General features: G+C 47.2%; 1 protein-coding gene across 4 annotated transcripts in view; it reads left to right on the forward strand.

Annotated features, from left to right (window-relative positions):
• Nucleotides 1-27312, forward strand: part of LOC105280652 — a 379732-nt gene that overhangs the window by 65692 nt on the left and 286728 nt on the right. For all 4 annotated transcript variants that reach the window (XM_011341344.2, XM_026969067.1, XM_026969068.1 and 1 more), the window contains exon 2: nucleotides 11923-12017. In XM_011341344.2, coding sequence (XP_011339646.1) covers nucleotides 12006-12017 — 12 coding nt within the window. In that variant the 5' untranslated portion in view covers nucleotides 11923-12005. The remainder of the gene's footprint in view (nucleotides 1-11922; nucleotides 12018-27312) is intronic.

Below are 27312 nucleotides of genomic sequence, written 5' to 3' on the forward strand. Positions count from 1 at the left end.
GCGCGTGCCTAATGGCGCCCGTATGTGCAATTACGCTAACGGCCGAGGGCTGCGAGGGATGAATTGCGCGTGTCACGACGATCCGAGAAATGGTCCATTCGAATAGCCGCTTCGTGTAGCGCGCCCATATCCGTCTGCGCTCGCTCGCCATCGTACGTCTAATGATCGTACAGGAATCTCTAATTAGATTTTGTCATGTGCGGCAAGTTTTTGCTACCTTTGGATACAGCCTTTGCATCATTTGAATTTTTAGCCGAGTGTGTTATGCAACTGATTTGAAAAAAAGTTGGAACTTTATATGTTATTACGAGTCCAAGACGCATATTAGGAATTGTAACGAAAAACAAATTGTTTGAGAAAAATCGTACGTGTGTGTGTGCACAAGTGGGAGATAACTAAGTGAGCGCTGCAGCTGACTTATATTCAAGCGCTGTTTATTAGTTATGCGTTGATTGAAACGTCCGTGACAGATGGGACACTCGGGTCTCGTTTTGCGGATACGTGTTATTCCGGTATACACGCACTGGCTGCATACATGCAGCGATAGTATCTAGAATTCTACAGGGACAACGACGCGACTGCATCTGTGACCATGCGCGTGTACAAGCGTTTACGTGTGTCTCTGTATGGCAAATAGGATTGCAAATGATAACGTTAAGGTCGTTGCTTGCTCGTTACAATAATAACGAAAAGCCGTTCGAGCGAGCTATTAAAGATTAACAACAAATTGACGTAACTATCCGTATGTCTCCGAAAATAATACAAATAATAATAATCTTTAGTCGTGATTGAAAAAGAGGATCCATCAATCATTCTTAACGAACGAACAACGCGAAAAATATAGGCGCCTCCGTTGTTTCGGCGTCAGTAACCGACCCATCGCGTTCGCCGAGTCGCGTCACGTTGCCGGGATCGTTCATATCCGGTTGCACCTCGCGATTCCGGATTCCGGTTCGATTTCGCGAGGTGCGCTTTCAATTTCGCGTGCGAGCGTGCGAGCGTCCGTCCGTGATGCTCTTTGCATGTCGCGCCGCGACGCGACGCGACATTCTGCACGGCTTGCCGATGTGCAAACGGACTCGCGCGCAGTCCGCCGCGCGTGCACATTTGCGTGCAAACGAGGTTGCATTCAGACGCGGCCGAGGTGTCGCTCGTATTTCAAACCCGACTCTGCTCCTCGTATCGCTCCGAAATCGCGAAGTCCTGCCGCAGCGCGAATAACCGCTTGCGCTTTTTACATGGTCGTTCGTCTTTCAGCCCATCGCGCTCAGTGGAACTCTTCTCTTCCAAGCGGCAAAGGAGATGCGTTGTACTATACGCCTGCGGTACGGTTTTGTATATTTATATTATTATTTTAAATGTACAATTAGATGTACGTCCTAATACTTCAAGATATTTTATATTGCGTACAAGTGTCTCGAAGCAACATTGCAATCCGTAAATTTCAAGCTATGCAATGTTGAAAGTAACGCGCAGTGTTTCAGGTTTCGAGCGAGCTATTTGATGACAGCCGTGTCACGTTACGAATGCGCTTCGCTTCGTTAAACGTACGCAAGGTGTTTAACAAAAAGAGCGATCTCGGGGATTTAATAATGCTTTTTTATTCTCGCGACCACGATAATCTGGCGTAGAGCCTCGGGATTGTGCGCTCTCGGTGCACGGCCGAGGGATCGGGGTAGCAGACGTTTTGCTACGTGAGCACGAAACTCGCATGCATGATCCCAGGGGCATGTCAGTCCGATCGGACAAGAATGTCAGGTGGTCGCGTCACGGACCACCAGCTGTCCATCAATTCTGTCCATGGGGGTACACTGGGGTCTACGTCTCTCGTTCTGATTACGTCTGCGTTCCGGTCGGATTTCACGTGGAAATTGCGACTTCGTCCCCCTCGGCGTTGTCTCTCTTTCTCTCCCATGCGGCAAGGCACGACGTCGTCTTACGACGACGGCGACATGGGGAATAATGAAGTTCTGCGTTACGAAAGATAGCCGCGGGACATCTTGCGAATCGGGTAAGTTAAATTCGGTATGTCGCACCGGTTTTGCGAGCGTGCGATCGACGTGAACGTAACAACTCAGAGTCGTTTAAGGCGATATGAGACGGCCCAGGTTATGTGACGTCATAGGCGAAGGAATCTATCGACACTTTCGGGAAAAACTGAAAAGGTTCTTCCGTGAGCATTTACGAACGCGAAGAAAATTTCAGGCGACGTTAAAGTGTTGGGAATAGGTGTCTGAATTTTGGGGATTTGGTTTTTGGTAGGGAATGTATAAATGTATTTTATAATGATTTTTCAATTATTTATTTTGATTACTTATTTTGAAGATGGAAACTTTCTAGATAGATTTTAATCGCGTAGACACGCGTCTGATGCATATCATCGCGTATCATTCTTCCGAAACATTCTTGTTCCGCAAGAATAATCGAATTCTTTCTTTCGCCTCTTTATTTGATAGAACGTTACAACCTGAAGCGAAACGGACGTTATTCTTAAATTCTTTATATGTATGATTCGATTCGATTGACGCAGTCTCTCAGTTGTGAGTGCAGCTTGCGTATCGAAACCCGCTCTTCTCTCTTTACCTCTGCGCATGTTGGGAGCTCTTTCTCTCTCTCTCTCTCTCTCTCTTCTATAGCGGAAACGTTCAATAATATCTCGCCCAATTTCACCCGATCTTTCGCGTACTTCGCGAGGCTCGTGCATAAGCTATGGACGTGTTGCATCCTTGCCTGCTTTATCCTCTCCATCCTATCCTTCGATTGCTGTGACTCTCTGTGATCTCCTCGCCACCAATGTCGGAGCACCAGCCAATCCGACATATCAATATTGAAGTTGCATCTCAATGGTGCAACCTCTCGTTTCTCTGCCAAGTTCCTCTCCCACCGTTCCCGTCTCTCTTTTTTCATTTTCCGTTTCACTTCGCATTACGCTCGATCTCCCCGTATTTTCTTTGCGCGAGCGTAGGTAGTTAAATGGGAAGCGTTAAAAACACGCTCGGGGGAAAGAGAGCAGAGAGAGAAAGAAAGAGAGAGAGAGGGAGGGAGGAAGGGAGAGCGATAGAATTGAAAATGGAGATACCGTACCTGTCATTTTGCATTTTGCCACGCCGCAGAGAATCTCGTTAGCCTTCAATAATATTTATCTGCCAGTCATAGTGATCGTTTGGTGATGGTGGTAGGGAACATATTTGCACAGGGCGCTTGTGTATCGCTGGTATCATCGCTAAAGCACGGCGAGTGCGGCTACGATAGTTATAATTGCATGGAGCGCCCACCAGCATAAATAGCGTCATTGCATAATAATCTGCATTGCATTTAATTCGTACATGATTATCTGTCTGATACCGTACCAAATGTTGTAATAGGAATATAATAAAGAAGAGAATATAAAAGAGAATTATATATAAAGAAAAAGAAAAAATTATTTTCTCATAATTTTTAATAACCATTAACTTTTTACAATTTGATAAAATAGGAGAAATGAATAACTTAATGTGCTTAATTTTAATAATTTTAATTTTTATAATTTAGTTTTAATTTCAAAATTTTCTTTTTTTGATGAAACAAAATTTGTTTGATTTCATATATAATAATGAAACTATTACTTTGAGATTACTTTCACATTATCCAAAATCACTGATCATCTTGATCATCTTTATTAAGAGAAGCTCCTAATACAGCATATTTATAAGTAACAGTAAGTGCAAGTGGATTCGAAATCCGAAATCTTTATGGATAAGGACCAAGGGTGATGAACCTGGACGGTACTGCGACGGAGCACCCTGAGCATCGGCGTTATTTCGGCTGTTGCCTCTACCGTTGGCGATTCGATCATCCCTTGGCCGCAGTGTTTAAGATTCCGGGCGCGCCGGCACACGCCGACGTTACGGTCCGGGATTTTGAAACCCGATCCGCGATGCCGGTTAACGCGAGCAATATCGCGATATTCTCGAGGGGCGCAGGCAACCCGACGCCACCGCCACCGCCACCGCTACCACCGTCTCAAGACTCACTCCCGCTTACTGCCGATCGCAGCAACTCTCTGGCAGCCGACTCCTCTTCTTCCGCCCCGTGCTCCCGTGTGTACTTACGTGATCGAATACGTAAGCAGGTGGCTGACCCGTTCTCTTACCCCTCGTGAGTCTTCTCTATCTCTCTCTTCCTCCTTGACGTGCCTTCTTATCCCCCTTTTCGCGCGCACTCCCTCCTCGATCCAGATAGAATTCGGGTTATTTGCGGGGATATTTTACCTCGGTCGAAGTGCGGAGTAACGTCTCGATTTTCTCCCTCGTCTCCCTGTCGTTTTATCCTCTATTGGATTTTCGGCGAGCGAGGCGTGCAGCGCACGCCTCCGTACGCAATCTCGTCGCCGATAACGGCGGGCATCAAGCAAATGCTCGTCGGATATAATTGAAGGAGCTTGCTTTGTTCCATGAATGACGTGGTGACTTCATCCCACCACCCAGAACGCGTTTTATCGTGCGTCATGATCAGTCTCTCACAAAATCTCCCTCCTTAATTCGCAATTCTACGAAACTTTTCATCTCTTGAACTGTGCGTTATTTCGTGGGCGACCGCCGAATGAATATCTCCGTTTGAATATCTCCGTAACGAGGTTGTCATTGCAGAAACGTTGCAAACTTGCGTGTTGCGGGACGTTCCTCCTCACAGCGAGACGTTATTTACCGCGCGCGATTAAACTTCCAACCATACGAAAAGAAAAAACGGGCACGAGGCGACGGCTACGTTCTGACGTGCACCTGGCGTTTTGCAAGGGTGCTCGCCTCGAACCCCACGTGAAAGCACGACCATACGCTTTACGATGTAAAAGATAATAACACGGGGTTGAAGAGAGAGACACCTCGGCCCCGGCGGGGTCGCCTTTTAAACGTAACGTTACGGGCTTGAATTAGTTTTGGTCGCTTTCGGTGCTTTAACTCGACACAAATTCCGCTATATAAACTTAAGTTGTAAACGGCAGATGATATAAAAATTTAATGCGAGAGGGAGAGCAGGGAGAAAAAAGACTAGACGAGATGAATACGAGATAAAACGTGACGCAAAAACGACGTGCGTGGCGTGTCTTTCATTTAGACAACTGAGTACAGTGACGTGCAGCTGCGCCCCTGCACTTTACGACAGGCTCTGTTGCTCTGCGAATTTTTATTATAAAAATTGGATTATTTGGTCACCGCGTGGTTAGCTGGATCGAAGCACGCTTGTAAATTCTGCAATTAGGGAGGAAAACTCGCACGGCAAATCGATATGACGAAACAGAACATTAATTGAAAAGGCAATAATAACATGCTCGGCAAATATTGCAAAATTTTTGAGCAGAGCATAAAAGATCGGAGATATTTACTCGGCACATTCTATCGCTTATCGATTCGTTCTCGTATTAAATTGTAACAATAAATCTCCAACGTGGCTACTCAGAGTTGATGTTTTTTTCCCCGTGATCCCGTCGCTTTACGAAGTTACGATCATAATGGGTATCTCGTCGCTTTTCAGACATGCTTACACTGGCGAGGCAATGTTATGACTGCAGGCAGAGGCAAGGAACGTCGAACGATTATCGGTTTAAATATTTCGTGTCCTCTTATTGAATTTTCTGTAACGAAGCGTAATTGTGTTACCAGTGTAAAAGCCTGTTAACTTATCCTGTAATGTCTCGGCGAATTAACGTTGGCGCACTGCGAAACTTAATTTTGACCCGTATCCCGTTAACGCGGCAGTTACGGAATATACTGGAGAAAGCCATTTTGGATCTCTAACGGGCAAGATCCGTCGGCGGTCGGTCATGTAAATGCAAGAACTGCTTTCGTAAGGTGGTAACTGCAAGAGAGATAATATCGTTACTTGTGTAAGTTTAATTTAACTGTTCCTGTTCCATCTTAACGTTGTGTGTGTGTGAGTACATTTTCTATACATGTATTCAATTTCTCTCTCGTATGTGTCTACATATTCCGATTTTATGATATGTATAAATAATATAGACGTGTACATGACGGTATGCACAATAGTACGATCAAATGAAAGCCTTCCTCGTGTATTTTCTTGAAGAGCCAGAGAACGAGGGAAGGAGAAAGAGAGAGAGAGAGAAATGACAGATTTAAAATAAAGTTTTTGTCTAAACTCAAGCAGCAAAGAGAGAAAGAGAGCGCAATCAGAAAGCACATGGATTTACTTAATAATGTTGATGTTTATTCTTTTATTAAAAAGCCGCGTAGCGCACGAGCACCGTTGCGAGACGAGGGTTGGAATGACGTACGTCCCAGCCTCGCTACTTTGAATATTCAGCACCTTCCGCCGTAAAAGCACCCGTTTTGTTCCTGTGCGCATTCGCCTCTTGCTTCGTTTTATCCGATTAAAATCTCCATCAAAATTTTCGGAAGCGCGGGAGCGACGGACGCACGGAGCTGAATATTATAGAAGCCGCAAACCAATCCCGAAACTCACATAACTATCTGGCCTGCGAAGCTGGATCATCGGGCTAACGATTTATGTGACTTTTATATTACGGCACGATTGTCACGCTTGATTTATGATTGATGTTGACGCCGGAATTCTATGTTATGCCACGTAAACATGTGCATCCGTACGAAAAGTGCAGCTTTTTAGAGCAGAGGCGATACTAAATTATCACCTCGCAATTTTGTCGCGCGATAAGCAAGATCTCATTTTTAAGCGATCGTGTATTTTCCTGACCGACGACCGCGCAGTTTTTCGATGCGAATTTCCGTATGATATTTTCGTGCGATCAATATTATCCATTTCTGCATGTACAGAAGGTACACGCACATAATTGCAGCGGTATTGATATGGAAAGCACGGCATGTTGATCATCATAATTACGATATGTTATACGTGCGTACATACATTTTGCATATTAAGCATGTAATCCGGGATTGCATAAACACCGTGCTGTATCAGAATTTTTCGCTGCTGCACGAATCAATCGGTGCGGTTAATCGTAACAGGCGCAATCGGTCGGAATTAGATTAAGTATTAATTAAATGACAACCTCGGATATCTCGAACGAGAGGATATGGGTTCGCGCCGTGAAAATATGCCATGACAGATGCAAACCGCGCTACCAACACGCGCGATTGCGTCATCTGCAGTGATTGAAAGTCCAAGCAGATTTCGCTTAATGAGCACGCCGACTTTCCCGAGATTGGAAAACGGGGGTGTTTGCATCTCTCTCTCTCTTCCTCGATCACGCCGGGGTGGGGACAGCGCAAAGCGTAAGAAGCTGAAAATGCGACCGGAGAGTGGAACGAGGTCAAGTTGATTTTATCTGCTTGTAAGCGCAGATGCACGCCTTCGAAACCCGACCGACGTTATTTACGGCCGATGCATTTTCATCGGCTTTACGCGCGCGGAGGGTGGATGCGCGCTCGGCCGCGAACATCGCGCAACGTATATCGCATGAATTCGATATAGGGTTGCGAGCTGCGCAACGGTTGGGTTGGGTGAACAACCTTCGTAAGAACAAAATGAATAACGTGCCGATGGTATTTTACATCTCCGGGAGACAATCGGGTGGAGCGGCATAAGCAGACAATCCGCCGCGTATTGATCAAAGTCTACTCGCGGTTCGGCGACGAGCAAGTCGACCTGTCGCCAAGCTAGCCGAGAGAAGTCGTATTTCTTCAATATCGATATCTATCTTCGTTAATCAAATGATTACGGCACACAGTCAAGGTTTGCGACCTGACCCGACTACGAATCAGCGAATTCTGATTGTAATTCACTTCATGAAATGCACATTTCTAATAAGATATCGAATCATTATGCGCACGATAAACATAAATTCGAGTGATATATTCGAGTGATGTATTAATGTCTATTAATCAAGCACATTTGCAAATAAGGACATTTGGACGACCGCGCAATCCCGTTTTGTTCTTCGGAGCGAGGCGGATGGGCGTCGCGTTCGTTTGTATCCGGATCTGTTTGAACGCGCTCCCAGTTTATGGGGACGGAAGTTATACTGCCGGCTCATTGCAAACACGATTCGTTCTTTAGGAAAACGGGCGACAACAATCGATAGCGGTTATCTGCACCGAACCAAATATCGGATCGCACGGAAGAAGGGAGCCAAGAGTGGCATTGCCAGGGCCGGGGGGTGAGAGGACGAGGAGAGAGAGGGAGGGAATACACAAACGGCGTGCCGAATTTACGAGAGCGACGCTGGCTGTTCAAATACTATCAAATTCGGATCCGATTGAGAGCAGAGCTTAGCGATCCCGTTGATCTTACCCGTCTCCGATCGAAGGTTTCTACGCTCTCTCGTCAAGTTAACATCGAAGAAATCAGGTCGGAGCTCGCACGCTTATCGATCGCACGGCGGGAATCTGCCGGATACTTATTCTTTCGCTACGTTCGAGGATGGCGAAGAGAGGGAGATAAATATCGATGAGCCGGATATTGAGAGGTATAAATAGATAACGTAGGTTTCGGGTAACCCCGTAAGTGTCGATTTTTTTCCCGTGCGCGCATCCCCAAAAGCGAGGGAGTACACAGAAAAGGTAGAAAATGAATTTTCTTCCACGATGGGAGGAAGTTAGGCATGAGAGAGTAATAGTGGAGATATTTTTCTGTTGGGGTGAACTTTTCAAACTTGCTAATGAATAATAGTGTCTCCTCCTTTTAATAAGTTTTCAATCGATTCTGCGTGAGCAGAATTTAAATTTACATTTTTGTTTAAATTTCGTGAAATTTCAATCAAATAATCTCACTTTATGTCACGTAATATAGACACGGATTTTTTTCCAACAAATTAATATTCGAGTAAAATTATCAATATGCACCGGTCCCTCTACTACGGGATTGCGCGAATCACGATAAGTTTGATACGCCGCATTCATCACATTCCGCAAAATCAACATAACAGATAGCGCGCTCGTTTTCTCGCTGCTATCCGCCCGCTTTCATCCCGCGGCGCGAGCGGATAGACGTACCTACGCTCCGTCCCGATAATTATAATCAGTCGGTGAGGTCCAACGTCAAAGGCGAGGAGGATAACGACGATCGTCAGGATCGTCGGGGATGCTGGCCCTAGGGGCAAGGAGGACGAGGTGGCAGGATACGGAGGGGACTGGCGGCAGCAAGCAGTCGGGAGGGTGAGCGCGAGAGGGCCTGGCACTGTGTGTGTATGCGTGTCGTCTCCGCTCGCTGCGACAGAGGGTGGACAGAGCATTTACATCATTTAATTTATGACCCTCTCTGCCGCGCGATCAGGCCGGACGACGAGTCTCCGCACGCACACGCGCCAGGACGGCATACGCGCGCACGTATACTGACACACCGGCGGAATAAATTTGCATATGGATGTGACCGTGTTCGCGCGCGAACGGAACTGCGCGGCGGAACGGGGGTGGAGGGTGGCGGACCCCAATGGAACCAACCAACCTACCTATCTACGGGCAAGAACGGGGAATGGAGCATACATACATCTGCGCTTCCCTTGGAATCGAATGTAACGGGGCGCGATGGAGACGGAGGAGGACGAGAGGGTGGAAGATGGCTAGGATGGTGGTCATTGCGCGACTTCGTAACAAGGGAAGTGGCTGATCGGATAGTGGCACTGAAAAAGTAACGCGTTTGCTCTAAGTAATTCCATTTGGTGGAGTCGGTCCTGTCCGAGGTTCTCTTCCGCGTGTGTAGTTTTATAGAGATTGCTGCGCTCTCCTCGGTCCCTTTACTCTCTCGCTCCCGGGAGGTTTCCCTCGGGCCTCCCTCTTTCATTTACACGTTTCTCGCTAATTAACTCGGCTAACGAACGCCGGATTGTTACGCGATTGTTGCCGCAATAAGAGCTATCCCGTACCTGGACGAGTTAGCAGACGTGATCCGCACGAAAGTCAGCAATCCGCGTGGCGGTCCGGGCTGCATCTCCGGATAATTCGTCTTCACCCTCATCTTTCCCCCGTGGCAAGAAAATCGCGGTCTCGCGATCGTAACTGGCTGCCGTGACCGGATGACAACTTGCGCAGGAAATTCCAGGTATTAGCAGCGGCTCAAGAGAAACTCGAGGAAACGGCCCGTCTTACACCGTAACCTGTAACGTGTAAACGGGAATATTTGACCCGGGGATTACCGTAACTCGAAGTTTGATTGGCCGTGCCAGGGGTATCAAGTTTTGGCGGAGCGCGCGTGAAACTTCGGCTAATTTGACGGGGTGTGTTGGGAGAACGAGTTCGCCGATGCGAGCGCGAAGAGAGCGAGCGAAGCGGATCTCGCACAATGTCGTCTCTGATTGGATTGATTCGTTCCGAGCGTTTCTCTCTCTCCGCGGTGATATCCGGAGCTTACTATAGAAAATGCGCACCCTTCCCTGCGCCCCAGCAGGATAGACTTTGTCTCTCGTTACAACGGCTATTCGACTGCAAATGTGGCATCAGCTTTATAATTATATAATATATCACGCAGATATATGTACATGTTACTGAAATGATTATCTTTTGTTGATAGATAATGGCATTCTGTTGCTAGGAATTTATTACACATCATATCATCTTTTATGATTTAATAATAATTTGCACGATGTTTGTCGAATGCTCAGTTTTGCAAATTTATTTTTTACTCTTGGGGAAACATTTTCGAAATACGCGAAGCTCGCGTTACATTATTTAAGATACTTTTGATGATATTTTCATGGCACATATTGCAACGTATGACGCATGAATTGAGTAATCGATATTTCGTAATCCACGACGCGTGATACTCTATGTATTCGTTATTACAAAAGCGTGGATTATAAATAGCTGTTATTTCAGTGACATTTTTTCCCGTGATATTTTGCAGAAACGTCGCATGGATTTTCTATGTAGCTTCGCGTGTAATGTCCGCTATGCCTTTCGGCTCTTATATTAGTCCGTTAAATCGCGCCGATATACCGCACCGGGAATCTTCAATAAAATTTCGTCGAGTCGACGTGCTGCCGACGGAGGAACGAGCAGAATTTCGGCGATCTTGTTTTATCGTCGCGGTGAAATTTCGCTACCGGCCCTTCGACTGGACAAAGATGTAATTTTTTGTTTTAAATTACAGAGCCGCGCACACGATACGGGTCCTTTTAAAGCACTCGGTAAATGAAGGGCCGTCTACTGGAGAGCGAGAGCGCTTTCGCGTGAGTTCCGATTAAAACGCGCAATTACGCGGTGGGACGAATTTACTTCCAATTAGTTTACGATTACCCTTCCGGCCAGCGCCATTCCTCTCTTTCCCTAGTCGGGTACACTCTCGTTCGTTTGCTACTGAATTCCTGAAATTGATTCTCGTGTAGCGCGACACCGTTGTGTAGGTAACGTGGGCGCGCGTTCTCTCCTCTCCCCTCTCTCTCTTCTCCTCTCTCTTCACGAGTGACCGGGCCGATTTTAACCGGGAATTTCGGAAAATCGCGATTTTCGCTATCGGGAAGCTGCCGGTAAATAACTGAGTGACGACGCTTTTAATACGTTCTATCTACGTCCAATCCGTCGCTCTGTTCGTTACGCTCTTACGAGCGTACTTGTGCAAAAATCACTCGTAAAAATTGAAACGACCTCGCAGTTTATTGCGTTGTATCGCCGAGTTCGCATACTCCCGTGAAATCATGTTCCGGCGTTGCTGCCCCGGAGACAAAAATGCCGCTCTTGCGGCCTCTTCGCGTCGAATATTGCACGCAAAATTGAATTCCTCAATTTGCTATGTACATATACATACCGCGTGATGTAGATATGTGCTCGCGTTTCCGAGCGGAAATTTTCCTTGCGAATATTTCTCGCCAAAGAATTTCGCGACGCTTTCAGAACGTACTAAACGCCCTGAATGCGCTTTGAGTGCGTACTTAAAATTATCTGACGTGCTTCACTAACATGATTTCGTCGCACCAGCGACTTATTAATGAAAAATCATTTATCTCTATTGTTACAGAATGACAGCAGGCAGCATCACTTGGCTATGGCTCGTGTAGTGAAGCTACAACTGCCGCCCTCCAAGCCGCCCCTGATCTCTTCATGGCAGCTACGGTTAGTGAATCAAATGTATAGTATACCATAATGTATGGCAAATGCACGAAACTGTGCAATAACATTGTTGCAAACTTTTCATGAAAAACGAATATTCTTTGACATTTCGTTTTATAACACATTTGATCATGCGAATATTGAAGCTCGCGACTAAATATAATAAGCAGCCATATCGATCCGAAGACAAGTTTTTTTTATTTTTTCCATAATCATAATCATTATCGTTGCGAAAACATCATAATAGGCTAACAGACAAAGAAAAATTCTCGCGAAACGATTAGTGATCCGTTTCAAAGTCCACTCGGAATTGAATTTTTCGATCCGCGTTTTCAGTTTCACTCCCGACCGTTAGCCGCGAGGGTGGCGGCTGTTTGTTAGGTCATGCACCCCCGCGTGTACCACGTGTGTATGTGTGCGTGTGCAAGGTAGAGGGTCACTTTGCTCTCTCTCGTTTCACGATCGCTCGGACAGAGTCCAGGATTCCAGACCGCCCCTTCCGGATATTCGTTCGTCGTATATCTTCGAGCCGGTCGCGCACTCCGGTACGTGCGATGACCACGTTGCCGGTCGAAGAGAGAAGGAGAGAGAGGAGAGAAACGCGGTTGGAATCGCCATTCGAGTTACGTGCGGCGGTTTAAGGACGGCAAGCGAGGTGCAACCAACGTCGACCAGTTACCTACGTTCTTCTTAATATAACTCGGTCGACCGATCGGTTCACCTCTTCCCGTTCCTTCCCCGTCTTCTGTACCGGACACGCTGTAACCGGAAGACGCAACGCGGAGTCTCGAATGGCTCGTCTGAACGTCGTCTCCTTAGACACTCGATCTTTTCCGCCGGATGCTATCACGTATCTTTGAATCGTTTGTGCTGCACAGAAATATCTGTGATGCCTCATCCTTGATGCTCGGAAATATTAGCTCCAGAAGCTAACGGACTGTAGATACATCTTATGTCATGGTTTTCGTACTTTTTCATTTTTCATACGCTCGCGTAATAAAACTATGCTGCAATGGAGCAGACATTTGCGCTCAGTTTTTCGTGAATGAAATGCGCGCTTCAAGGATTCACGAAATATCTGGACTCACGCGTGCGTGAACGACTGAACATGTATTTCCATTACATGCGTGCACAACACCATTACACCGTGCGTGCCTAATGGGAAAAGCGACGCGGACTGAAAGCACCGTAAAGACAGACAGACGCGGCTTCGCGTTTGGGGAGGCGTTCCTCGTTTGCGATACGTGTGCATGTGCACTTGTGTGCGTCTCGACGCGCGGGGGATGCTGGGGCGTAATCGACGATTGCCGCGCGTTCGGATCGCGTCGACTTTGCTGAATGTGCGGCGGCGCTTCGATTAATAGTTATTGGTTTCGTTGCTAGTTGCGGCCGCCGGCGCGTTTCGGCTTCCTTTTCTCCTCTCCCGGTTCGTGACGGAGCGCCAACCGCATCGGCAGCCCCGGATAATATTAATCGTCCTCGAATCGCGCCCCGAAGGCGTTCGCACGAAGGATACGGATGTATCGCAGAATACCGCGTAATTACGTTTCGATCGTTGTTTGCCACTGATCGCTACGTGATCTCCGAAATTTCTTCCGCCCTGTGCAGACTCGAGATAACGCTAATCACTCGCGGATTACAGACGAGTGAGCGAGCAGATCGAGAAACGCAGCGTGAGCACTGTCGACGCGAACATTCATTTCGATCGCAGCGTCCACGCCACGCAACGACGAGGGGTGAGTTACCACCACCCCTTCTGGTACTCGCGCGTCGCGTTAATGTATCGTCTGGCGTTTATCGCTGGTCGATAACGCGTGCGACACGCACCTGCCGCAACGTCGAATTTTACGTCGTCGTAGACCGTTCCGAGGTCGCTGGCAACCCCGTAACGCGCGAGGCTGTATGATGCTTGTGTTTTACTACGAGACGCATAATATCACCTGACTGATTTCTTGTCCATGTAATTCTGTGATTCCGTATTTATGTAAGAATTATACGAACAGGTTTGATATTGGCTCATGAAGCCTGACAAGAATGAGGGAATAATGAAAGATAATTAGACATCGCGTTCTTCTCGAGACAGCTGCGGATAAGCACTTTCTCTTGCAAAATAACGGGGAGGGCATAAAAGGGGAGGAGGCGGACATAAATATTCAGCCTCTAATCGAGCGCCTCGCTCCGCCGTGCCATCGTTAATTTTCCGTAAAGGCCGATGAAGAGAGTAAAAAGTTAAGGCCGAGTGTATCGGAGAGTGTAAAAGCGTAGACGCTACGTAACGAGCAACGCGAAGACCCTTCCGGTTACTTCTCCGTCGAGTTATTGCGTCCGCGTTCCTCACGATCGTTAAAAAGGTAAACGAGCGGACGGTTCTTTTCGCGAGACGATGCTTTATCGCTTTATAAGTAGTCACGATGCAGTAGACAATCGTGAAGCCTGTTACCGCTCGCCTCGCCGTTCGTAGCAAGAGACTTGCATCGGCGTCCACCAGAAGTAGACTAACAGTTTTCCTTTCTACTTTTATACATCACGAACATGAAGATAAATTACAATCGAGCATAATTGTAACAAGCTGCGTTCAGTTAATTCTAATTGCTCCTGCAATTGGCTGCAATTTAAAAATAAAATTGCAATAATTGGAAATAAAATCTTTTTTTATTCGAGCTAAATTGAATGACTTTTCATTTGGTTCATCTCTTCGTCGCGTCTCGCTGGCGAGAACGTCCCTCGCGCGAGTGCATTTCTTCTTCAATTGATACACTTATTATTCGTGTGTATAGAGCGAGAGTTGATCGTGTGGGCAAGGTATAAGATGTAAAACAGCATAGCGAATTAGCCGTGCATTTGAACCTCATTCCGTTTGTGCTGCGAATACCCGTGCTAAGCGAGTCGTGCCTCCAATTTTAAGGCAAAGCAAACCTGACGTTTCCATGCCGTTGGTTTTCATTAAGAAGCCGGGCGGCAAGCAAATGTAACCGACTGGCCGTGCTTAGCATTCAGCCTGGTTCGCTATAAGTTTCCGCTGGTCCAGCGACCCCTTCGCTACCCTCCTTCTCTCATGGTTCTGGCCTCGGTAGTACACGCGAAGACGATAAAGGCGATATGCAAACGAGACACGTGCGCCGCTTGTCCCTAATTAATGTGTCAATTGAAACCACCGACCGTGCTCTTGATATTTTTCGCCCGCAATTATCATAAATTGCCAGAGTAAGAATAAATAAAATTGCCATAACGTTATCTGAGTAGTTTCTAATTAGACGTTCTAGTTGCATGTACGAATCGTACACAAAAAGAATTTTGAACCTTGATGATGCATCCCTGCATGAAAATTACCGCGTACATCAGAGTGCAATATCTGAACATAATCAATGACACAAAAGCAATACAAAATTCGCAGAATGCGATTCACGGTAGAGTCATGATTTACAGGAATCTCGTCTCTTGCTCCGTACATAAAACAATTTGACGGTACGGAATTCGTGGCTGCTGCGAATTATTCCGGGGCGAAGAGTAAATGTCTCGCGGTACACGTCGACACGAGCGAATCGCCGAAAACCGTGCGTCGGGGAAATCCTTTGAGCGTTCCTCGCGTGTGGCTCATCGTTTCTCATTAACTAGTTTTTTTTTCTTTTTTCCGGTACGACATGGCATGGCACGGAATGGCGGTGAGACTCAGAATCCGGGCGGGCGCAGAGTAAACGCGCCAACAATTTTGCGCGAGCTATACACGCGCGGTGGGTGCATTAGTGGAGTCTTAAATACCGCCACGTGGCTTCACGCGGAATGCTCAAGTGGCTTTGGCTGTCTCTCGGCTGCAAGACCTTTCCCTCCACGCCCATGCATTCGCCAGGTTGGTGTCTGTTGCCGGTCGCCAGTGCTGCGGTGCACGTGCAATGTAAACGCCTCGTTACCGTGGAACCGGGAAAATGGAAAAGAGAGATTTCTGGCCGCTCTTATTCGCTCTCGTTGCGCTGCGCCACACCGAAGCGGAGCTATCAGACCCGCTCTCCGCGCTCGACCGCGTTCCCTGAATGTTAGCGCTGACTTAACTGCTCTCTCGTGGTAACCGTATCTCGCGGAAACCAATGAGGCGAGTTCCCTCGCGGAGAATCGCCGGAGATAAAGCAACGAGGTTCATTTTCAACTTTGAGAGATCGCTCGGTTTTATGTCCAACTCCTCGTGCGTCCGGACATTCTTGCCAAAATTGAGATGCCGCGTCGTCGATCCTCGAAGACGTGCGATGCATGCTTCTTTGTTTCGCGCATGAAAATTCTCGAGACTTCGTGGAGATCAAAACTGCGGACGGAGTTTCCATTTTCTTTTCGTCGCGACGAACGAGTTGTCCCTTTCGGCGGCGAGTAACCTCGAGAAATGAGAGTAGGAAAGGTAGCATGGATGGTGCTCCAAGCGGCAAGGGGGTGCAAAAGGGAGCGAGAGAACGGAAGCTTTACGTTAGAGCCCACAACAATGCCGGTGATGCAGGGGGCCGGCCTCTCAAACGATCAGCAAGCCGGTGCACGGCAAACGGGCCGCAGTTTATCGGGCTTTTATTATTCCTCCTTCGAAATAACGCCACTTACCGCGCATGTTGAGTGTCCAAATATTTGCTTTTTATCGGCAAATATTAGAGCTCTTTGTTCTCTAAGCGCTCGGCAGCGCGCCGACATGCGTCGCGGTTCCGAGCAAATTTATTCTGCGAGCTTATTTTTTCCCGCATTGATATTTCTTATCTAAATAACGCGCTTTCCAGCAGCACGCCGTGAGAGCTCGCCGTGCTTTCCCATGGTGTGTACTGCTCCAGCAGCAGCAACAGCAGCCGCTGACCGCGTCGAGCCGCGCCGGTTCTGACATCCGCTCAAACATTACGCGGGGCACATATCGGAAGTTTAACTCGACAACGAAATTGACCGTGTACGCGGCGTTCTCGTTTACTTTCTTTTTCCCTCTTAAGCGCGCACTTAGTTTCGCCCGTACCTCCCGAGCCGATCCAAGCGGAGTCTAGAGTTCTCAGCCCCGTAAATCCTTTAAGTGTCTCTCCGCTTTTACCACCCAACCCTCGGACCATAGATAGCGGGCCAGAGAGTCGGGTGAGTTACAGGAGGTGGAAGAGCTGGTGGAGGTGGAGGAGGAGGATGGTCGTGTGGAGGCGGACTACTTGCTCAGTAGTTGTACCATTTTTCTTTACGTACGTCCAACCCGGCTTATCCCGTATCGTTTCCGCGATGTAGCCGTTCTCTCACAATCAGAAGATTAGACGATAGTCATCTCGGTGATGAAGCTGCCTAGAGAAATAAAGTGAAGCCCTTGTTCATGACATGCGAGATTCTCTTTACGGTACGTTTCGATCTCGTCGAGATGTACGCGTGTATATGTGTGCATGTATGTGCGCAGTACGTAGTTTTTTGCGTTGGTATTTCTTATCAAATTATTTGCGAAAGTAAACGCCACGGCACAGTACGCTCGCGAGTACAACGTGATGGGTACACACGGATCGCAAGAATCAGACAATTAATTATTGGAGGTTTCACTTAATGCGGGATATAAATGAATAAATACGGGCGAATTGGAAGTACGTTACCTTGACCGCGTATCTATCATTCGCGCAGAGCGCAATATAAATTGCAGCCTTTGCATGCAACGTGATATCAAGAATCTCATATCGCTCGGTTGTTCAAAGTGATTTTTTTCTTGACATTCTCCCTTAACATCCGGGTGACCTAATATTCTCTCGGAATTGCATATGAAACGTTCAGCGTTGCGTATCGCATAAACGCGATGAATAACGCGGTCGAGGCCACAGGCTCCGATACTTTCCCCGGGGAAAGATTGATATCGAATTTATTAAAAAGTCCGTCGCTGAAACTATCTCGTGCGCTTCCTTCTCAATGTCGCGTTAACTCCATCGCGGCCTCGTCGAATACCCGCGGTAAGACCTCATAATATAATCACCGACCAGGAACTTTCGCGCGAGGTTGCACTGTTTGAAAAGTTAAAGGATAGTCTAAGCGCGCTGCCACAAACTGCGCCTGGATTTCCGCATTAATTAAGGACGTGAGTTTCTCGTCACTGTGCGCGCGGACTGCCGGGATGATTACTCTACAGCCGATACAAGAAGAGAGGGCGGTCTTTGAAGGGCGGAGGCCCTTCCAAAGGAGTTTCGATGGGGCCAGGTTGACAGACGGATATCGCAGTAAGAAATAATTGTGACACCCGACTGGGACGTATTTATATCAGGGCGAAGTATCACCGGGTATTTACACGTTTCTCTCGCGTGCCGGAACACCAGGTTACTTTGTAGTCTCGTCCTAACGATGCCGCTCGCTGATGGCGCTGCTGATGGTGGTGGTAGTTGTGATGTTGCCACCACCGTCGTTGCTGCTGTTGCTGGTGGCGGCGGCGGACGCTCCGGGCGCCGTGATTGTAATATAGGTCAACGTTTACACAGCTGCTTTAAGCTGGATTTACTGAAGAGCTTTCGCCGTGCCACGCCAACCGGAGCAAACTAGGACGGCAAATATATTTTTTATCGTACATTCGTGTACACCGCGTGCGTTCTCTCTCTCTCTCTACTCTCTCCTCCTCACCCCTGCTCTCCCAGGCCTCCCCTTACGCATGGAGATAGTTTCGCGCTGTGACGCGAGTACTCACGCACTGTGCGCGCGCGGATGATTCTCCTATCTTTTTCGAGATTATCCCGCGAAAGTCGATCTAGCTTCCCGCAGTGCGTTCTTTTTTCGGCTGACTGACGCGTGCGTGCATGCATACGTGCGTGCGCGGGTTTCGGCGATTTTTCAGCTTCGATCCGATTGTTCGCCAGCTGTGCGACCCGAGTCTCTCCGCCGAGATGGAATTAGCTACGACGAACCCGACTGTCAGTTTAAGTCGGACAAATCTCCGACATCCCGGTTTAATCCTCGGATCAACAGTGTTTAGGATCGTTACGTCGCCGTATCGTCGTCGTGCCGCGCGAACGCCGCTCGTCAATTAAAGTAACACAATCGATGACGCAAATCCTCGCGCGCCGAGCGAGTTGGCTGCCTAATTACAACCCTCTAGCCAATCCTCTCCCCTCTCGCCTTCCCCGGAAACAATCAAAGGCAGTCAGGGCGTTCGCCCCGCTGTGCTGCACATTAACCGCGGTTAAATATGTAATCACTCGGAGAGCGAGGCTTTTGACGCTGATCATGCAGGGCTTATCGATCGGGAATAAGATAGAGGATGCTGTCAATGTGCATCCGCTTTGAACATACGTCACTTGTGCACGCAAGGCGAGGGAACGTGTCGCAAACAGAACTCGGGGGTACTGTCTTCAAAGGCGCCGCCGCAGCCTCGGTTTGCGCTACTGACGCTTAGTTTGTCTCGCGGTCTTGCGATCTTCTTGCGAGTCCCGCGAGATGGATTGGACCACCCGGGCCGAGAGCCCCGGGCACATACGTGCGTTTGCTAAGTGATTAATCCTACTCCCGAGCGAAACCGGGTCGCGCGATATATTTAACGGCTCTCTTTCAAAGCGATACGCTTTGAACCGCGCCCGTTTCGCGAATTCGCCGCCCCGTAAATACCGCATAGGAATATCGACGTGCGTCAGCACTCTCGGCCAGGTAGTCCTCTGACATTAATCTCGATGGCGGATTTTTCCTCGACGAGTTACGCGCCGAAGTTCGCTCATCCATTTCACACAGATACTTGGAAAGTACAAGGGTTAATGAATCCTGCGGTTCCCTATGAATTATGCGAGTTAATGAATAATACTCCGCGAGCGTGGTTTCAATGCGTCCCGCCATTAAGCGCAAACCTCCGTTGTAAGTGCTTAAACCGAGGCATTTGTCAACCGCGCAGCGATCGATAGCGCACGCAAATAACGAGGAATTGCTAATGATCATGCGTGATACATCGTCTTCGTTACGCGACAGTCTTGTAACGAATCATTAATTAACACATGTGTGACGTATTAATTTACGTAGTTGGAATTTTTTTCTGCGCTCCGAATAATTCATAGGCATATCGATATACTACATCTAAATATAATACCGGTGGAATATTTTCATGTTTATTTTTCACGTCAGATACATCCGCACAGGACACTTTTATATTTTTCACTTAAACTGAAATATCCGCCGCGCCTCTTATGTCTCTTTCATTCTATTCTTTATATCATCGAGACACTGGTAATTCGAAGGAAAATGCGGAGGGACAGTGTCTCGGGCACCATTAGGCGGTGTATTCGTCGGAGCTTGGCTTCGATGCGGTAGCGACAACGGGGAACGGTTTCTTTTCAGAACGTACCATGAGAAATTCTAACTAGCAAAGTTTTCCCGAGAGTGACGCGAAAACGGCAACGCGCGGCGGATCCAGGAACGCAGGGAAATAGTCGGGATGAAGGAAGGAAAGAGCAGTTGACAACTTTTTAATCTCATTGGGATCTCATTGGGAGCGGCTCTCGTTGTTCCAACGGAGACGAAACTCCGGCTCGCGGCAAACAAATTTCGTCCCCAGCTACCTCCGACAATCACACTAACGTGAACGCACGTAAGTTTCCGTTTCTCCGTTTTCGCGCGTTGATAATCAATGATAATTCTCAGCAAGCAAATTGCTGAAGAAACAGGAAGATCCCCAAGTTGCGAAAAATCCTTAAGTTCGCAACGGCGATCCGTTAATTATCACTTTTTCTTTCGTCAGTTGAGACTTGAGTCGTGACTAAAGCGAGATTACATTTTCGTAATTTTTGTTGCACTTTAGCAATTAACCGAGCTGGCCGGTCGCTTAGACGACGGCGAACGCGAGAATACCGGAATATTGCGGATCACCACCGTCGTGCATGTGCGAAAGGACGAAGAAACTCGGAGATGCACATGCGACTTTGGCGAGAACGGGCGTTGCTCCCGTTGGTTACCGCGAGCAAAGAGGCGAACGGAATTGGATGCGAAGTAGCTGTAACCCGTGGGGAAGGGAAGAGCACCGGGGGAGAAACGGAGACTTTCATATTTCCACTTTTCGTCCTTTTCTCGCGCTTCCGCGCGCACGGGGATGCCGTTTCTCGAGTTTCCAGCGGCGAGAATCGCGCGCGTTTGCTGGAATACAGGGATGTGGCTGACGACATACACGCACACACGTAACGCGGTCGCTATGTATGACACGCGCCGAAGGGACGAGTCGGACGACGTGTGCGACGGTTCCCTTAATTGAAGGGACGTCGTCCCTGTATTATCGGAGCGCCGCCCCGAATCCTCACGTTCGACTGGTACTTCAGATCTTTGTCCTGTGAAACAGGAGGATCCGACGTGACATTGGATTTTTCTAAATCACGACGCTCGTAGTCGATCCAGATCTGTTCAATATTCCGCGACAGTTCTGTCCATGTTAAGAAAATTTAATTAGATCAGGTTCATGTTGAAATGTCACCGACTAATGAGGAAGGAAGAATACGATGCGTTTGTTTTATGAAGCGTACTTAGAATTAACGATCGCTCACTGCTCGGTAATCCCTGATTGATGTCGCGCACATCGTATGAGATGCAAATAAGATACAGAACGGCAGGAATTGCGGGAGAGTTAAATACGAAAATGTCGAACAGGAGGGGAAATAAATTATCGCGGGGATACGGTTAAACGCGCAAGTTGACCCGGAAGCGATAGAAATCGCTTTGGATGATACGTCAGCCGTTCAGAGGGAACACTCGATACGAAAATCGATGCGGCGAGAGAGCCACTCGATTTAGACTGATATCGGTGCGAGGGATAATATATGGTAAAGCCCAACGAGTACGGGCACGCATAAACGATAAGCCCGCTCTGTTCCTATCTGACTGTTTGCATCGGGTGCACGCGTGTCATCTCTGTCTGTGCGTGTGTGAGCTACGTGAACGCGTTGTGTAACGCGATTTACATACCAATTAAAGTACCCCCATCCTTTCTCTCTTTCTCTATCCGATCCTCGAAGCAGGAATAAAATTCCCGCGCAACGGCGCGCGCGGTCATATAATGAGCAATTTACATAAATCTTCGCAATACGGTGGAAAAATTGCAAAATTCTTGCCATCGAACTCTAGCAGCACAAAAGAAATCCTGAAACCGACAATCATCTTCGATGCGTTTCATGTTTTATTTATATTGTATAATTTTTACATATGTTGAGTAATTGAAAGAAAAAAAATTGACGCGGGTATCCTTTCGGCGTTATTTCAAGCTGTAACGTTTTTAATCAGAACGCGAATGCGCTTGGGATCCACTTGTGTTTCGCGCTCGTTCGTTAGTCAACATGAGTAGCAACGAAATTTTCTCGCACTCGTGGCTCTCCGGAATGATCGCCTCCGCCGTAACCCACGTACGGGTATTATGCAAACGCGAACTAAGTATTCCTGTTCGAGAGGTTTTCCAAGGGACTCTTTACCGGTGGTAATACTATGCGAGACGATCCCCGAGGCTCGTTCATGTATCATTCATGCGTCGGCCTCCATGGGGGTTACTCAGCCCCGGTGAAACGCGAAGTCCGCGGGTTTACCCAGATCCTCGGGCAGTGACTACTCGTTCATTACAGAGTTTGCGACTTTTAATTTATTTACTCATCGTGATCACTTAAATTCCAGTAGCCACAGTACTTTTAATAGATCTGCAGGCTGAATGCAGCACTCGAGTTTTCATTTAATAACGAACGAACGTAATTATAATAATATTCTATATATGCGACTTTAGATTATTACATTTACTGCGCAACAAACACCGTTATCATTTTTGGAGAAAGATGTTTGTAACACGATTGCCATTTAATATCGATAATGCAGAACGACGTGTCGTTCGCATTAATCAATATCAAGGTGACTACTCTCGCAGAAAATTACGCGGTCGATGTGCTCAACCGAATGAAACACAATGTCGCATCGATCATTTTTTCGCTGTTCATCAGCGCGTTAAAGTGCGTCGAGCGTGTTAACCATCTGATTGATCGTCGTCGTCGTTGTCATCGTTCGGTTCATCGTTGGTCCACATGCGTTGACGACGAACGCACGCATCGGCGAGCTAGAGCAATCTGTTGCCTGGATTCATCGTAGCACGAAAATGCGATGTAAGAAAGCAGAAGAAACAGGAGCAGGTTTCATGGAGAATCCATGACGATACAGGGGTGGATCGTATTTCGGTCACGTATAGAGACGGCGAGTGCCGCGGACGCGGCCGTGACACTGGATAATAGACTACATGCCGCATTATATGTATACACGTACCGGGCCCGCAATATTATACCACCTTTAACGCCCCGCAAGAATTATTATCGCATTCGAAAGTTTCCATTCGGGGATCGCCCGGCCATAAAGGCCGCTCGCAATGAGCTCGCGAATTGCCCGCCATTCTTGCAGCCGCGATGCAGTCGGAATATGTGAGTCTGAAGCCCGAGAACTTGCTTCCGCCGCGGATTTCGCGAGGGAAACCGCAGACGAATCCGCGAATGCCTCTTCGCGCCGCAATCGGGATGGAAACGCGTTGAAATGATCGGGGAATATATAATACTTTTCCGCGAGGAATACATTCTCGGCGGTAGCAGCCGGGGGAACGACTCTCGACGATAAACGTGTCGTGCCGGCGAATCTTTATTGAGTGACAATTCACTCGTGATTTATCGAACGCGCGACTTTTAACACGCTGTGTTGTACGTAATTGATACTTTTCTGTGCGAAGCTTTTCGCTTTGTCACGATGGAATGTCTTTAGCGATTCTGCGTTATCATTTGTATTGGGACAACATCGATAGCCGGATTAAGCTGGGTTTAATCGTCGTGGCATGATCAACGACCGATCGAGTTGTATTCGGTTGCGTTTCCTCCTCCCGGTTTTACGTTCTCCTCGTCCCTCCTCCCCCGCGAAGAACTTACTCCTGAAACTGGCTCTAGCCCTGATAATTTACGGGCGCGCCCGCGCACCGCCTCCGGGGAGGAATTAAATATGTCCGGGGACCGAAATCCGTTTCGGAGCAGCGTCGCATGCGCGGCAACTTTCCGATAAGCCGATGGCCGTTTCAACTTTTCTGCAACTGGGAGATTGAATTTCGCCTTACTTCCTTCCTTTCTCGCCCTCTCCTGTCGTTTTCTTTCTATTCGTTTTATTGCTTTTCCTTTATGCGTACAGGGTGTCCTATAATTGGCGTTTCGTGGCTTTATTAATCACTCCGTGGAGAGCGATCATATATTGGTAATGTTCCAATAACGAACGGTTTGTAGCGATTTTAGCGAATTAACGGTAAAAAATGAAAAATTATTTATTTGATGTTTGATTGCCTTGATAAGTTTGATATTGGAAATAAAAATTTTCCGAAAAGTTTCCTTATGAGAAACTTTTTATGCTTCTCAATGTACAGCTGAGAAGAGCTGCGAATTTTGAGATGCTCTGTACATGTACACCTCTTTTATTTTCTTTCTCTTTCTCTTTCTTTTCTACTTTCTCTCTCTATTTTCCGCCGGAGCAATGCTCCTGAAACTTTCGGAGATAGGTATACTACTATTGTTATCCCGCCACTCAGCGAAATTCCCTCGAAAATCACGGCGGATCGCGGATTTACGTCACCGAGCGAGAGCGGAGGAAATGACCGGTTGAGGCAATAGAATGACTTCCCCTTGAACGTTCTATCTTTATCTGGTTTATTTGCGCACCACGAGATAGCTGCACCGCGTCGCATTCGTGCGAATGTTTATTCTGTTCGAACGATGCTCCGATACTTACGTGCAATATGTAAAAATATGTTTAACGTAAGTCTATTTTCGCGACGTTCGACCCATCTAACGCGCTACGATGGCTTCCCGTTTTCTCGCCTCTATTAATAACGCATTTACACGTGCTGTGCGTGCGTTACTTTTTTAATACGGAAGTCACACGTGTCGTGAAAGCACGAGTTAAAGCTATTAACAATAAACGTATGTGTGCGTGTTGCATATCAAATGTTAGGCGCGTGTGTACACTGATAAAAATTTGTCACCATTTTCCTGTGAAAATCGGTGGTCATTTTTAACCTTCGATACATGCTGTAAAAGAATTTCAGAATGACTTGTAATTTTACTTCAAAACGTTAAAATTACCATTCCAATGGAGTCAAGTTTCCGTTAAATAGTTTTTCAGTTTACTATCTGATGTTAAAAGTACATGATTTATTATGGACTTAACTTATGAATTATTGTAACATCTTCTTTTTTTGTTTAGTGATACCAGATCTTCTAATGTGAATTTTATACGGCCAAAACTGTAATGCAAGCTCCGCATGCGCATGTTAGGATGATGAAATTCTTTATATAAGCATATTCCATATTTTACTGAAATACTGTCATATCACGATACTGAAAGTAAAATCCCACGTCAGACTAAATTTACTGTATAAAAGTGAAATTTAAGTACATATATGTAATTTTATGGGTAAATTTTTTAATACGGGAAACTAATTTACAAATAATGTGTAAAATACCAGATTTAGTTTATTTTTCATAAAATTCCTGTATTTTCACTTACACCAAGAGAAAAAATACACACTTTTAGTAAATATCCTAAAACTTAAGGTAAATTTCCTTTGTAAATTTGCATCGATTTTTATCAGTGTAGCAGTGTTCTACAATATGACAAACATTTTGTATCTTACAACGAATATTAGCGTTACCGTATTATTTACGTGACATGATTTGTAAGCCCACCCCATAACGTCACAGCATGAGTGACATACTCATTGATTAACGTTAATATGTCGTTATTAATTATGCGATGGCTGTACGACGATTAATGCGTCGCGAGTGGAACAAATAGCATTATTGCTATTTGTACTTCGGTCTAGACGGCTGTAATTAATTTATTTTGACTATTCTGAAACGTGACTAGCTCCATCCGATGAATTATCGGAGTTATAATTATTGCCTCCTCTGTTAATCTGTGCGCGAGCTTGCTCGTCCTCGTCCTCGCGCGATTTATTAGCGTCGTCATTAAATTACTTATACAAGGCCATTAAACAAAACGCTCGTGTGTCAACTCGGTGGAACAACAACGAACAACAGTGTCGTCGTCTCTTTTGCATATTCGACGCGTAACCCGCGCCAATTATAACGCAAGCGTTCGTCATCCAGCGGATGCTGAACACGCGAAAGAGAGCCGGCCAATTATTTTATGGCCGCTCAGCGAAATATCGGGAAGGAGGAATCGGAGCTCCTCTTCGGAGAATCCAGCAACTCAGGGGGTTGCCTGGAGGCGAGTAGGGACTTACTAGTCGACGTGGACGATGGCCGAGCGTTTCACGTACACGCGTGCGGGCGCGCGCACACGTACACGTACACACGTGCAAGTACACACAAGTACATATAATTGCCAGGGGGTTGCGGATGAAGGAAGAGAGAAAACTTCCTCGATCCGTTCTGGTCCCGCATTCGACCGAGGGCCTCTCCTCTCCGGAGTTTTTCAGAATTTCATTGTCCGTTCCATTGTCCGAGCCGCCAACAATGGCGCGCGCTGCAATTCGGGAGGGATTTCCTGCCTTACGTATATCCACGAGCATCCTTGGCGAGCCGGCAGGATGATGGTACGTACTCCGTACCATCGCGCGAGTGTTCGCGCTCTTCAATCCGCTCGTATCCGGCTGCTATCGCTCGTACGCACGTCGTCGCTGCTGTAATCGCGCGCGTACACGCTCACGCACGGTTTAATGCGTTATCGATTAACACCGGCGTCCATCGTGCGTTACAACGGTGACGTGTAACGGGGACGCGTCGCGGAAAAATGAGAATCACGAGAGATAAACCCGCCGGGGGAGAGCAGAGCGACGGAGGCGCGCACGACGCGAATAAATCCGCCGCGTTTTACGGCGCGGAAATTACCCCGCAGCGAAGGATCGAACGAGCGAGCGGAAATAAGGACGCGCAGGAAGCGAGTCGTTAGAGACGATGAGGATTGCGTATTTCTCCGTCCTGAATATAAGGCACCGCGCTGTCACGTATGGGACAACAGAAAATTGTCAAAGTGTTAGGAGTTATTAGGTGACAAGGGTGTCAAAGGGTTCATGAGTGTCTCACATTAACGACACGATGCTGGCGATCGACGACTCGCTCGGACGTTACACACCCTCGTATCCCCCGGTAGATGGGGTATTTTATAAGAAGAAAGAGAGCTATATTTTCGGTCCTTGATAACGCGGAAGGAGGTCGAGAACAGATGCTCGTGACGCAAAGTATGTTTTACCGGCGATAGCGTTTAATAGCCTTGCGTGTGTTCCGTGGTGTGAGTAATAGAAGCGGCAGCTCGAGCAAGATAATATTCCTCGTTGATAAACAAGCAGAAGCTATAATTG

The sequence above is a fragment of the Ooceraea biroi genome, chromosome 4, assembly GCF_003672135.1.
Source record: "Ooceraea biroi isolate clonal line C1 chromosome 4, Obir_v5.4, whole genome shotgun sequence".
In the NCBI taxonomy this organism is placed as follows: Eukaryota; Metazoa; Arthropoda; class Insecta; order Hymenoptera; family Formicidae; genus Ooceraea; species Ooceraea biroi.